General features: G+C 42.7%; 1 protein-coding gene across 2 annotated transcripts; it reads left to right on the top strand.

Annotated features, from left to right (window-relative positions):
- Positions 1-12,608, top strand: timeless (timeless circadian clock). 2 transcript variants are annotated; one of them, XM_084543842.1, is made up of 30 exons: positions 1-125; positions 1,412-1,532; positions 1,644-1,797; positions 2,058-2,172; positions 2,799-2,861; positions 2,964-3,065; positions 3,160-3,315; positions 3,409-3,542; positions 3,703-3,790; positions 3,900-4,076; positions 4,681-4,898; positions 4,981-5,084; positions 5,245-5,414; positions 5,510-5,635; positions 5,769-5,920; positions 6,115-6,212; positions 6,302-6,425; positions 6,525-6,726; positions 6,840-6,979; positions 7,069-7,148; positions 7,245-7,368; positions 7,455-7,537; positions 7,686-7,840; positions 9,050-9,296; positions 9,428-9,496; positions 9,574-9,692; positions 9,921-10,182; positions 11,289-11,340; positions 11,422-11,507; positions 12,083-12,608. In XM_084543842.1, the coding sequence occupies exons 2-30, from the start codon at positions 1,451-1,453 to the stop codon at positions 12,205-12,207; spliced, it is 3,807 nt and encodes a 1,268-aa protein (XP_084399968.1). In that variant the 5' UTR covers positions 1-125; positions 1,412-1,450; the 3' UTR covers positions 12,208-12,608. The 2 variants fall into 2 exon arrangements, with proteins under 2 accessions (XP_084399968.1, XP_084399967.1); XM_084543841.1 differs by having other exon boundaries at positions 2,799-3,065.
- The last annotated feature ends 1,199 nt before the right edge of the window (positions 12,609-13,807 follow it).

Below are 13,807 nucleotides of genomic sequence, written 5' to 3'. Positions count from 1 at the left end.
AGTTGTCAGATTTGTGAAGCAGCAGGTAGAAAAACAGACTTTATACTAAATGAAACCGCTGTAACAGCACACACCGACGGTTATTGAGCAAGGCAGCCGCAGAGGGATTCCATTTGGACGACCTGGTGGGTTAGTCTGTTGTGTTTTGTTTTGTTGTTTTTGTCTTTTTCTGTACTCGGGACTGTGTTCATTTCATTTTAAGGTGAAGCTAACAGAAGCTATTGCTACATAACATTAGCTCTGTGAGGAGTTTAATTACATAAATGAACTCGTAAAGTACTTAATTACAGAGTACTTTACGAGTACAGAAATATTGGCAGCAAATATATTTAACGTATTAAGTTAAAATACTGTTTTGGTACTATTTGGCTGATATGTTATTAGATTTTTAAGGGTTTAAGTATTATTCTCTATGTATTTGCTGGAAGAGATTTAATTAGAGATCAAATAAAACTAAAGAACAGCTCTCATATACATATCTATTTTCACTTTTTAACATGTATTGAAATTAAATAATTTGCAAAGGTTTAAAGGTAAAAACAAAAATAAAAACAATTTGGTTTTGTCGCTGACAACTCCGACATCTGAAATGTGATCCAGTCTATTCTCTGCCTTTTTTTAAAAACAACAACACAGAAGCCACAGGTTTAACTGCATCTGAGATTTTGTGGAAATATAAAGTAGCATTTATAATTTTACATATTAATTTTTAATTGCAGTATTTGTGTACACATACTTAGTTACTGTCAACAATTTTTATTTATGTTTATTTCACTTCAAGTTATATTAAATCCATTGGTAAGGCCATCCCCAAGTGGTCCTGGGACAAGAGAATCCAAGAAAAGACAAGATAAATAATCTTTGATTCATACAAGGCCATTAGTGAACAATATACACTCAATTGCCAGTTCATTAGGTACACTAGTGAAACCAAATCTTAGCTCTGTGAAGGTTGTGGGTTTTAAAATAACTGAGAGAGTTGATTACTTATCTATATATTCATTTTGGAGGCTGTAGTTGGTAGTTCTGTTGTATCGTGTTGTACCGACACATGTTTCTATTATTTTGACAACCCCATTTTAGTCAGTGGGCTAGGCTATGTAACAGAAACACGTTTGTTATTTGAGTCAGTCCAGTTTAACAGCACCACACAAACTACATCCTACAAATCATACTGTTGAATTACAAACTTTCTTACACTGTTGCAACATAATTCAAACATTAAAACAGCCGTGAAAGGTGCATTTAGTGCAGGACTGTTTTATTAAAATACATTTGTGTACTTAATTAAATGGCAAGTTAACAAAAAAACATGAGCAGGGTTAAGCTATTACTCTGGTCTTCAAGAATAACACACAAAATATGAGAAAAAAACAAGTTTCCTATAATGTTTTGTTCATCTTCTGTTCAGACTGGCTCTTCCGGGTGATGGTGCACGGACTTACTCAGGATGAACTGTGAACTGTTGGCAACGTGCAGCGCTCTCGGTTATCTGGAGGGAGACACCTATCACAAGGAGCCTGACTGCTTGGGTGAATGTTTTTGAAGTGGAAAAAAAAAAAATAATAATAATAATTTAGTTGCGAATAAATTTGGATCAAGACCAGTCATGCTTTAACAGTAGTCCTGTCTCTGTGTTACAGAGAGCGTGAAAGACTTGATCCGCTATTTACGCCATGAAGATGACAGCCGTGACGTCCGGCAGCAGCTGGGTGCAGGCCAGATTGTACAGAACGACCTTCTTCCTATCATCACGCAGCACAGAGAAGACAAAACCTTATTTGACGCCTGCATCAGGTACGAACCACAAAACACGACTCTCCAAATTAAAATGTATGCTAATTAATAGTCAAATAGGCATGTGACAAAGCCAGTTTGTTCATAATAAAAACAAAAATGATATCATTATACAGTGCAACAACTCATTATTGTTAGAAGTGTTCAAAATATTGGTTAAGTAAACATACTGGCAGTAAGTTAAGCTAATGTGGCGTCTCTTGAAGTTGTGTGAATAAGGAAGTGTTGCTGAAATGACTCTGATTCTGTTTTATTCTCAGGCTCATGGTCAACCTCACTCAGCCGGCCATGCTTTGTTTTGGTAAAGTCCCAGATGACCCAGTGTTTAGACGTCACTTTTTACAAGTGACAGCTCATTTACAAGCCTATAAAGAGGTACTTTTATAGTATATGTAAAACACATACACCGATCAGTCACAACATTATGACCACTGACAGGAGAAGTAAATAACTTCGACCATCATGTGACAATTCAGTGTTCTGCTGGGAAACTTTTGGACCTGGCATTCATTTGTGTGGATGTTGCCACCCACCTAGACAAGACCAGGCACCCAGACCACCCCATAGCAATGACACTCCTTGATGGCAGCAGCCATCCCCAAAAGGATGCAGCCTGACACAGACACACACACTAAAACACTTTAGGAACAACAAAAAAAAAAAAGAACAGCACGAAGTGTTGACCTGGCCTCCAAATTCACTAGATCATAAACTGATCAAATATCTGTGGGTCCGCAAAGGTCCCCCCACTAACAACATCCTGTTACCAGACACCACAGGACACTCTCAGAAGGACCATGTCCATTCTCTGATGAGTCACAACTGTAGAGGCACAAGGGAGATCTACACAATACTAGGATAATGTATCAGGCATAATGTTATGCCTGATCGGTGTATTTATGTGTTGGATAATTTCTACAGTTATGCTCATAATAGTTCAGTCTTTATATGAGCTACTTTAAAAAGCACTGCTGTGTCTTTTCGTGTCCTTTTACTTTCAGGCGTTCGCCAGTGAGAGTGTGTTTGGCATTTTAAGCGAGTCTCTGTACAACCTTCTACAACTCGTGAGTATTGTTTCCTTTTCAGTAAAATGGGCCCAGTTTTCCATGAGTTGTTTCTCAATGATTTCCCTTTCCGTGTCTTCACACTACCCATCCTTCATTCAGGACTGGGAGCAGAGACAGGAGGAAGATAACCTGCTGATAGAGAGGATTTTGCTGCTGGTCAGGAATGTGCTTCATGTCCCTGCGGACCCCTGTGAAGAGAAGGTCTGACTCTAACATGAATATATTAAGACAGCTTGTGTTGGACTTGTCCTTTACAGCCTCCTCTCTCAATCTCTGTTCTTCCTTCTGGCTGCAGAAAGTGGATGATGATGCAAGTATCCACGACAGGGTGCTGTGGGCCATTCACATGAGCGGGTTTGATGACCTGGTCAAGTTCCTGGCGTCGGCCCAGAGTGAGCAGCAGTGGAGCATGCACGTGTTGGAAATAATCTCCCTCATGTTCAGAGACCAGGTTAGACAGAAGAACCTTTTTTTGGGGGGTTACTCTTATAGATTTCCAGCGGCTCTACCTTTGAGCGTCTGTTTTTTTCCTTCTCCTTTCCAGACACCAGAAGCTTTGGTGAGCGCCGGTCATGCTCGTTCAGCGGAAGAGAAGCAGAGAGACTCTCAAGAGCTAGAGGCGCTGAGGCAGAGGGAGCTTGCAGAGAAACGTTCTCGCACATTTCAAAGAGGAACCAGGTGCAGACGAGCAGATGTAGCTGTATTTATATACACTGAACACTGAACACACTTTTCCTGCTATGCTTTTACAGACAGATACACAATAGTCCTGCAGGATTGTGAAGTAAAGCTCTTGTCGAACCAGGGTTGTAACTATCTATGTTGGTTTTTCTGTTAGACACTCTCGCTTCGGAGGCTCTTTTGTTGTTCGAGGCCTCAAGGCCATCGGAGACAAAGATGTGATCTATCACAGAAATCTTCATAATGTAAGTTGTGCAACCGGAGCTCTTCTCTGATAAACCACAAAAGTCGTGCATTATAAATCAGTAAAGGCAGCAAAAATGATTCATGTGTTTGTGTCTTCTTCTCATTCAGTTCAAAAATTACACTCACGACATCGACAAAGCAGTGAGACGCGTTCCCAAGAGGAACCGACGGGCCCAGGACTGTAAAGAGAAACGGCGCTCGGCCCTGAATGTCCGACTCTTCCTGCGGGAGTTTTGTGTGGACTTCCTGGAGAACTGCTACAATCGGCTCATGTATCTGGTCAAGGTCAGCCGCTGTGACGTGACGTATTATTTGTTTGTGGGTTTTTTTGGGAGCATACGCACAAGAGACCGGGTATCACAAATAAAGCAAATTTGATCCACTTCAGGGGGGGCGGCACAGTGGTGTGGTGGTTAGTACTGATGCCTCACAGCAAGAAGGTTCTGGGTTTGAATCCAGGCCGACTGGAGCCTTTCTGTGTGTAGTTTGCATGTTCTCCCTGTGTCTGCGTGGGTTCTCTCCAGCTTCCTCCCACCGTCAAAAGACATGCTTGTTAGGTTCATTGGTGATTCTAAATTGGCCGTAGGTGTGAATGTGAGTCTCTCCCTCTGTATTAGCCTCTGTAATAGACTGGAGACCTGTCCAGGATGTACCCCGCCTCTTGCCCAATGACAGCTAGGATAGGCTCCAGCCCCCTACGACCCTCCAGAGGACAAGCAGTTACAAAAAAATGAATGAATGATCCACTTGCATATGAACAAAATCTTTACACATATGAACTTAACTGAAACAGGCTCTTGAAACAGTTGAGTTCAGTTCTGCGTTGGCAGAAAAGTTCAATACTCACCAGACTTTTGTTTTTCCCCTTGTCTCGTCTCTCCCCCTGCAGGAAAGTCTAATTCGGGAGCAGACTCAACAACACGATGAGACCTATTACCTCTGGGCCCTCAGCTTTTTCATGGCTTTCAACCGTGGCAACGGCTTCCGCGCCGACTTAGTTTCCGAGACCATGTCTATCCGTGCTTTTCATTTTATTGAGCGCAACATTACCAACTACTACGAGATGCTGCTCACAGACCGCAAAGAGGCCACATCCTGGTCCCGCAGGTAAGAAGATCGATGGGAGTCGGGGTTAATAGAAGCAAACATGCGAGTGCGGCCCCGCGCTAGTAACGTTTGTTCTTTTTAGGATGCACTTAGCGCTAAAGGCGTATCAAGAGCTGCTGCTGACTGTGAACGAGATGGACCATTCACAGGATGAAAGCATCCGTCAGAGTTCCAGTGTTATTAAAAGTAAGATGCCTTTAAATCTGCTCACATTACTCCTAAAAGAGGCAGATGTGAAACACATTTTTAGATGTACTACTAGAACAATATTCAGTTTTAATTATTGTTTATATTAAAAAAAATGAAAGAAAAATGTCTCATCTGTTTGCCTTCACCTCCAATTCAGGTAACATATTCTACCTGATGGAGTACAGGGAGATTTTCCTGACCTTGCTGAGAAAGTACGATGAAACCAGTCAGCCTCACTCCTACCTCAAAGACCTGGTGGAGTCAACTCATCTCTTCTTGCGCATGTTAGAACGTTTCTCCAAAGGCCGCAAGAGCTTGATGGTGCAGGTAGGTTCTTGCGTTAAATTTGCAGTCTCTGTGTCTGTGTGTGTACATTTGTGCCTCTCGACCCTCCTTTAATATGTTAATATGTAACACCACAGAAGAAGAAGGTGAAGAGGAAAAGGTCTCACGGTAAAAGGAAGCCGTCGGCTCCAGAAACAAGTCCCGAGGCTCTGGAGGAGACCTGGAAGATTGTGGAGGAGGAGCTGAAGGCTACGGGGTTGCAGGTCAGGATCGACCTCCAGGGGGAGCCGAGTGCAAAATAATGCTCATACACAAGAGGACTTAAGTATTAAAACATACCAGTTAGACTTTGATGAATTGACGATACAAACGGAGTCTACTGTCTTCTGTCTGCAGCTGTCAGAGTCTTTAACTGAAAGCATCGTGCCATTTGATGCCACGTCTGAAACTCCTCCTGAGGAGCAGCGTACGGAGGCTATGGTGCGAGTTCAAGATGCCCTGCTGGCTCGACTCGGACCAGAAGCACTGGGGTTGCTGCGCGCCGCCCGGTCAGCGAGCCTCCACATTATTATACATAGTCCTTTAATCTGCCTGCATGTTTTTTTTTTTTTTTACATTTTAAAATAACGTCTGGCCAAAACAATCAGTTTAAATCATATAAAGACAGAAAGAAACAAAGATCATCCCCATTAATTCCCACTTTGCAGCTATTTACTAAGGTCTTTCCTCTCCTCATCCTCAGGGAGGTGTGGCCAGAGGGAGACGTGTTTGGTTCTGTTGATGTGGAACCTGAAGAAGAACTGGAACTCCTTAAGCAGATCCTCCACGCCAACCTGCCAAGTAATTTTATTTATTTATTTTAAAGTTTATTTCCAACCCTTTGTGCCGCCGCATCTTTGCACCATTTAAACCTTCGCTTTCAATTTCAGGGTCATCTCCTCCCGAGATCCCCGTGGAGGAAGAGGAGGATGATGGAGCAGAGTTAGAAGAGGAAGAGCTGGAGGCTGTTCAGGTTTCTGAAACAGAGTTTAACTTCCATGACTTCATCAAGAGGTGAGGATTATAGCAGTAACCTGATGGCACAAGCTAAATAAACACATGATGTAACCCTCTTCACGGCATGCATGCTTCTTTTTTTTTCTTTTGTTGCAGGTTTGCCAACCCCGGCATCGTGCATCCATACCTTCTCCTGTTAAAGTCCTATTCAAAAAACACGCCGCACACAAACCACTGCATCATTCGGATGCTGCACCGCTTGGCCGTCGACCTCAAAATGGACGCGCTGCTGTTCCAGCTGTCAGCTTTCCACCTTTTCAACAAAATCCTGAGCGACCCCGCCGCAGCTGCCTACAAGGTGCGGCCGTAACGCAAGAGAAGTTAACTCTCTGCGGCGTCGTCCAGCTTTCAGGGGGTTGTTTACTGTAGATGGTACTCAGGCGTTTACCATTTTCTCTCTCTCCTTCTCAGGAACTCGTGACCTTTGCCAAGTATGTGCTGAACCGTTTCTTTTCAGTGGCTGCAGAGAACAACAAGGCATATGTTGAACTGCTGTTCTGGAAAAATGTGGGGGCCGTACGTGAGATGACGGAAGGCTACAGTAAAGATGGGTGGGTGCTCTGCTCTGCTTTTTTTATTTATTTATTTATATCAGGTGCTTACTTCAGGTAAAGCTGACCGTTCCATTTGTATATAACAGAGATGATAAGAAACCATCGTGGACTGAAGAGGAGGAAGAGGAGTTGCGTAAGCTCTATGAGGAGCACCGTGATTCTGAAGGTTTCCTTTTTGTTTGTTTGTTGTTTGCACGGCTTTTCCATTTGTTGTGTTATAAGTTACTGGCTTCTGTCACTGACTTGTAATCCTTGTGCTCAGTGCCGGACATAGTTGAGACTCTGCTGCCTTTACTGAGCGACGCCACCCGAACCCGGCGGCAGGTAGTGACACAGCTGGTGCGCATGGGTCTGGTGGACAACGCCAAGGAACTCAAGAAACAGACGTATGTACGCCCAGTTTAAGTGAGGGACGTCACGCAAAATGACTAATATTGTTAAAGACTTTTTTTCTTTTTGTTCTTTTCCAAAGCAAAGGCACTCGAATCGTTCTGTGGACAGAGGAGCAGGAGCAGGAGCTGCAGATGCTCTTTGAGGAGTTCAAAGACTCTGACGGTACTGGATGTCATATTGTTTATATATTAAATACATGACCGAAAAATGAGGTAGCCTTTTATTGTGCGTTCGTCCTCCATATTAGTCCCTGTGAAGGCAACAGTGTCTGGTATAATTCATGGCTTATTTTTTTATTTATTTTTTACAGATGTCCTGGGTAACATCCTGAAGAAGATCACAGCCAAGCGCTCCCGTGCACGTGTGGTGGACAAGCTGCTCAGTATGGGCTTAGTGTCTGAGAGAAGAGAACTTTATAAGAAGAGAAGTCGCAGTGCTCAAGGAAAGAGCTCTGGGAGAAGAATGGTACAGTACTTTGGTCTTTACACTGAAGCGAGATATATACACCGATCAGCCACAATATTAAAACCACTGACGGGAGAAGTGAACAACATTGATCATCTTCTGACAATACAGTGTTCTGCTGGGAAACTTTAGGACCTGGCATTCATTCATTCATGTGGATGTTACTTAGACATGTAGCAGCCACCTAGACCAGACCAGGCACCCCCACCCCAGTTGTACTGAGCGGCTGTGGCTCAGTAGGTAGAGCAGGTTGTCCACGAACCAGAGGGTTAGCGGTTCAAATGTCCTTGAGCAAGACACTGAACCCCCAGTTGCTCCCAGTGCGTGGCACTGGTGTGTGAATGTGTGAGTGCTTGTGTGAGCGAATGGGTAGATGTGTCTGTGACTGTAAAGCTTAGAGTACCAGTAGGTAGAAAAGCTCTATATAAAAGCAAGGCCATTTACCATTTACCATAGCAATGACACTCCTTGATGGCAGCAGCCATCCCCAGCAGGATGCAGCCTGACACAGACACACACACAAAAACACTTTAGGAACAACTTAAAAAAACATGGAGAACAGCGCAAGGTGTTGACCTGGCCTCCAAAGTCACTAGAGCCCAAACTGATCAAGTATCTGTGGGATGATCCACAGAGGACCCTCCCCTCAAAGACCCCCACTAGCAACATTCTGTTGCCAGGCACCACAGGACACCCTCAGAAGGCCCATGTCCATTCTCTGATGAGTCCCTAGCCAGACAGGACCTCCCTAGAAATGTAACTGCAAGTCACAGCACAGTGATACAGTCCACAACACTTGTGATTGGTCCAGTATGTGCCCACATCTCTCCGTGGCCAGAAGAGCATCCTTCTGCCTCTTACAACCTATCCACTCAGGCGTCTTGTTTCTTTTCCGTGTTGCAGTGATTTCAATGAAAGTAACTGTTGAACTTTTATCAGCTCCAATTCTAACATGAGCTGCTCAGTTCCAGTCATTGTAGTTTGACGAACAAGAAAAACTCAATGCAGTTGACTGTCCCCTGACTAGTGCTTTAGTGGCGTAATTACAGATCAATACGATTGCGAAGTTTAAACCAACCTGAAGACTATGTAGTAGGTTAATATGAGGAAACAGAAAAATAAGTGTATCATACATAACTATAATTAATTTAAAGAAAATGTTGTCTCTAGTGTAAATGAAACAAAAATGTCTAAACTTTTCCGCTGCAGACTGAAGAAGATTTCCTAGCTGAGCTAACACAAGGCTTCCCAGATGATCATGGGGACAGAGATGATGAAGATGAGAGAGACGACGAGTCCGAAGAGAGCGAGGAGGAGGAGGAGGATGAGGAGCACAATGAAGAAGAGCAAGGGAGAGAAAAAATGCAAAATGGTGGAAGGAGGAGCCAAAGCATGCACTCCCCAGTAGAGAGGAGGGCTGATATAGGCAACATGGTGAATGCTCTGCAACAGAAAGGTGAGATGAAGGCCGAGCTGCCTCTGAATATGTAATATGGTGTCAAAAAATTTGTGTATTGGATTAACTTTATTTATATCTTAGTCTCCTCATTTGAAAATGTGAGCTGAAGACGTTTTGTGCTTTGACAGGCATGTCTGAACCCCTGCTGTGGCTGCAGAAATGTCTAAACAGAACCGCGGATGATCGTAAAAAATACGGTCAGTGCAGCTTGTCAAAACATGGTGGAAGTGTGTGAAACAAACCCTTAGAGTACTTATTGTTGTCCATGCCGCAGGTATCTCGCAGCCTGTTGCACTCGTCCCTCTGACAGAGGCGAGTGAAGAAGCCATGGAAGACAAGAGCTTCCATAAGCTGCTGAAAAAACTGGGACTGCGACAACCTGCAAATGAGCAGGTGTGTGTGTATGTGTTTTTATGTGTGATATTTCACAACCTAATCGGTCCTCTGACCTCATTCAAATTCAAAAGATACGCTTTGCTCATTTAGATTGATTTGAGATGGTGTTGTTTCTATGGTTAATGGTTGAAAAGTCCTTTTGTAATTATGTAGCCTGAAAATTAAACAGCTGATCCTTCACTGTACTTGGTGTAAACAGTACAATCATCACTGTTCTGTCACTAGGAGTCCTTCTGGAGGATCCCAGCAAAGATCACTATATCCCAGCTTCAGAGTGCAGCCGCAGCTCTTAGTCCAAAGGAGGACGAACCTAAAGACGGTGAGGAGAAGAACGGGCCGAGAAGCCCAACCGTAGAACCACGGGAGCAGCAGCAGCAGGAGGAGGAGGAGAAGGAGGAGGAGGTGGTTTCAGGTGAACAGAGAACTCAGGCTCTGAGAGACCTGCTGCTCGCACGCAACAGAAAACAGCACACCACCAAGGACACAGGTATGTGTGGGAGTTTCGTCTTCTGTGCCTTGTTTCTGCGTTTAATTACAGCTTTCACTCCCATAGGTGAGCATTAAGTTACGTGGTGCACATATAGAAACCCTACCTGTTTTACAGCATGCGTTGCCTTGTCACACAGCCAAGAATGTGGTAGTGAAACTACACGTATTTTTAAATGTAAACAGTCCACGGTTATGATTCAGTTTCCGAAGAATATTGTAATATTTGAGAAATCCACTACTGTGTTAATGTTCTCCGTTAAACTTTGCTGAGTCACAGTAGCTCAGTTGCACGTAAGAAAAACACTTTTGAAAACCACTAATAAAGAGGAAAAATAGGTATAAGATAGTTAAAAGATGTTTTTTTCATAAAGTAAAATAAAATAATCAAATACAGTAGTGTAAGCAAAACATATACAAGGTTTGTGTGTGTAAAAATCTATAAGAAATAGAAGTAAATTTACATGATATATATATAGGAAGGATAAATAATATGGATGGAAAAGCACTGGCATGAATAAGATGTTGTTTTACATTTTAAATCAAGATTGAAAGTGACATTTTGATTGGTTTGCACCTTAAATAAATTGCTGGGGGGGGGGGGGGGGACAACTAAAAGAAGAGCAACACTAAAAAAAGAAAAACTGAAAGCCAAGATAATAGTTCATCTACCTTATGCAGCGTATTCCTGCTCCTGTGAAGCAAAGACAGGAGAAGAGGATTAGTGACGGTCTTTAATGGACTGTAAAACCTGCAGACAGGAGTTTACATAAAGGTTCCTCAAGCTGCTTTGAGGCGAATCCAGCCCCCTGGAGGTCGGCTGTCTAGACGGCAGAATCTCTGTTAACTGAATACCAAGCAAACCAGAGAAATGGGACCTTAGACCTGCTTCTTTTTATATATATATATTCTGTAGATCCTATAAGGCTATCTCACCTTGTGTGAAGCCACTGCAGGGGATTTTAATTAGATTCTTAATTATATGTGAAGCATTTTACACATGGCTTTTTCCACCTGTTAAAATCAGCCATCTTAAATCTGATGCTAATGACAGATGGGTCAGTGATTCAGATGATCTTGTTCATATCTTTCTTTTACTGTTTTCAGATCTGGTGTCAGTTGTGACTCCTGCTGAAGATGCAGACGCTGTAACTCAGAGGTGAGGTGTTATTTTATGCAAAGTTAAGTCAAACCCCAGCAGCGACTCTTAATGTTCTTCGTGTGTTCCCGTCCACATCAGGTCCCAGGAGAAGACTTCAGCCAAAAGAAGCAGAAGTAGAGTTTTGGACGACGACGAGGAGGAGGAGGAGGAGGAGAAGGAGAAGGGTATTTGTTCTCTTGCTGTTTTTTTTTAATGTTTGGATAATGACTTACACAACATCCAGATGGAAAACTAAAAACAGTCTTCTATTAAAGTTTTATTCATTATTATATCATAAATATAAATTCTGTGATTAACCATTTTAAACTTTTCCCTAATGATGGATTCAGTGCAGACTTATACATCGTGTTGACTATGATTTAACTTCAGTGGCTTGTAGTTATTGTGACTGGAAATGCACTTTTATTATTTATCTGCAAAAGGTTACTTACAGCCGCTTGGAGCGCACCGTTAATGGACATCTATGCTGTTTAGTTTTATAGGTCTACATGTGCACTAACAACTTGCAAGTACACTGGAAAGCAGCGCTGCCAAACTAGCCATTAGCATCTTCTCTAGGGAGTCACAACAACGAATGCCAGGCACTGACCACCTAACCAGCAATCAGACACAACTCACTGCTGTCCAGTCACTGCGAAGGATCTTTATTTCATGCCAGGCCTCACATCCGTACCTGGACCATTAGAAAGTCCTTACGGTTTTGAGTGATGACTGAACCGCTGCTTTCCCGTCTTTACAGAGAATGACTCACCCACTGCGATGGACACAAACGGCGCTGCAGATTCGGACGGGGAGGAGATCTCCGCTCCTGTGAAGCGACGACGCAAGATGGTCGTAATTGATGAAGAGGAAGATGAGGATTAGAGACGGTCTTTAATGGGCTCTAAGAGCTGCAGACAGGAGATGGATAAAGGCTAACCCTTGTTGCTCAGAGTTGGATGCAGCTCTCTGGAGGTCTGCTGTATGGACAACAATCTATTAATGGAATACCAAACATCTCCAGGAGCGGGACTTTTCTTTTTATTCATGTCTCTATGGAAACATAAATCCTATTTAGCAATATCTCTTTAGTAAGCTGTTGAGCTGTGCCCTTGTTTTGTTACGGTAAAAAGCTTCTGTTAGTTCCCAGCGTCGTCACAAGATAAACAATGTTTGATTAACTCAGTAATGTCATTTTTGATCTGAAAGTTGTTGTTACCTTAAATACTTTGGGTTTCACAGTAAAAGTTGTGCGTACTTATTAATAAATACCACTGTTGTCAGAATACGTTACAGGCTCCCTGGTAGTTTTTGTTGCACTACACCATTTTTAACACTAGAGGGCACATACACGTTATTATTTATGTAAAATTACAGGATTACAGTCTATTATTAAATAGATGGATTCATTTTAACTTTTAATTTTGCTTTAGGTTTTTTAACAAGTCTTACTTTTTTTATCAGTAATTGATTTTGTGTTTTTTAGTTTTCCTTTAAATGAGAGGCAGAGAAACAGCTGACACAGGAATATCTTTTTACTTTTGTCACGCTTTTGCAAGAACGACATAAACAAATGTTTTTTGATTCCACTTTCTTCCACCCATGAATCCCATATCATGTGCATATATCCGCAGCCGCTGCCTGCAGCCGTCCACGTTTTCCAGCTGTGTCGGAGGTGGTCTCTTGTCCTCACATCTGGACCATGTTAGTAACTTCCTGTCACAGCATATGCTCTGCCCCCATCCCACACAGCCGAGGAGTAGACCTGACAATCCACAGATACTGCTGTGACTTTAGCATGCTCAGCTCAGTGATGTGTGGGTGCAGTTCATGAGGCTAAGGGGGAAAAGGTACGGCACTTCCTCTGCACAGTGAAACGTCTAAAGGGTCTCCGTGAAGTTTGGCTTAAGCAAAACTTGGAGAGTTTGTATATTAAACAGGGGTGACTCATTGCTTTGTGACCGACTGCAAATTGTCTGCAGGTTGTGTTGTGTACATGTGAGCAGCAGATGGGTTGTGCTAGCCATTAAATCAAACCTCCTGCAAATGAAAACCATATAAAGGACTTGTTTTTGCCAGTGAAGAGTTGGCTGTTGTTTCAGAAGAAAGCTTGAGTTTTTAAGTTTATACACGAAGCTCAACAAATATATATTTAACTCAAAGTGGCAGTTCAGAAATAGAGCTTAGGTGAAAAGAAAAGATTTACAGCTTGGGAAACATTTAACAGCCGTTCTGAAACTTTTAGTCAAATTCCATAACTTTGTATCTCTAAATGGAGTGGAGAAAATCTTCTTGTCTACTTTCAGCAGCTAAAAAACACTTTAACCCCAATGTACCTTTATGTTGCTAAAACTCTCAGACATGTCTTATTTTTAAAACCATGCACAGTTTCTTACGTCACCCGCGTTGCTGAAGGCGCCAACAGCCCCCGATGTTACCCCGGAGGCGCAGACTTCTCCCACTAAATTCTCAGGGAAGCGTATAC

This window comes from Chelon labrosus (assembly GCF_963514085.1).
Source record: "Chelon labrosus genome assembly, chromosome: 4".
Taxonomy (NCBI): domain Eukaryota; kingdom Metazoa; phylum Chordata; class Actinopteri; order Mugiliformes; family Mugilidae; genus Chelon; species Chelon labrosus.
The sequence above is the reverse complement of the archived record's forward strand: the minus strand, read 5'-3'. Positions and strand labels throughout refer to the sequence as shown.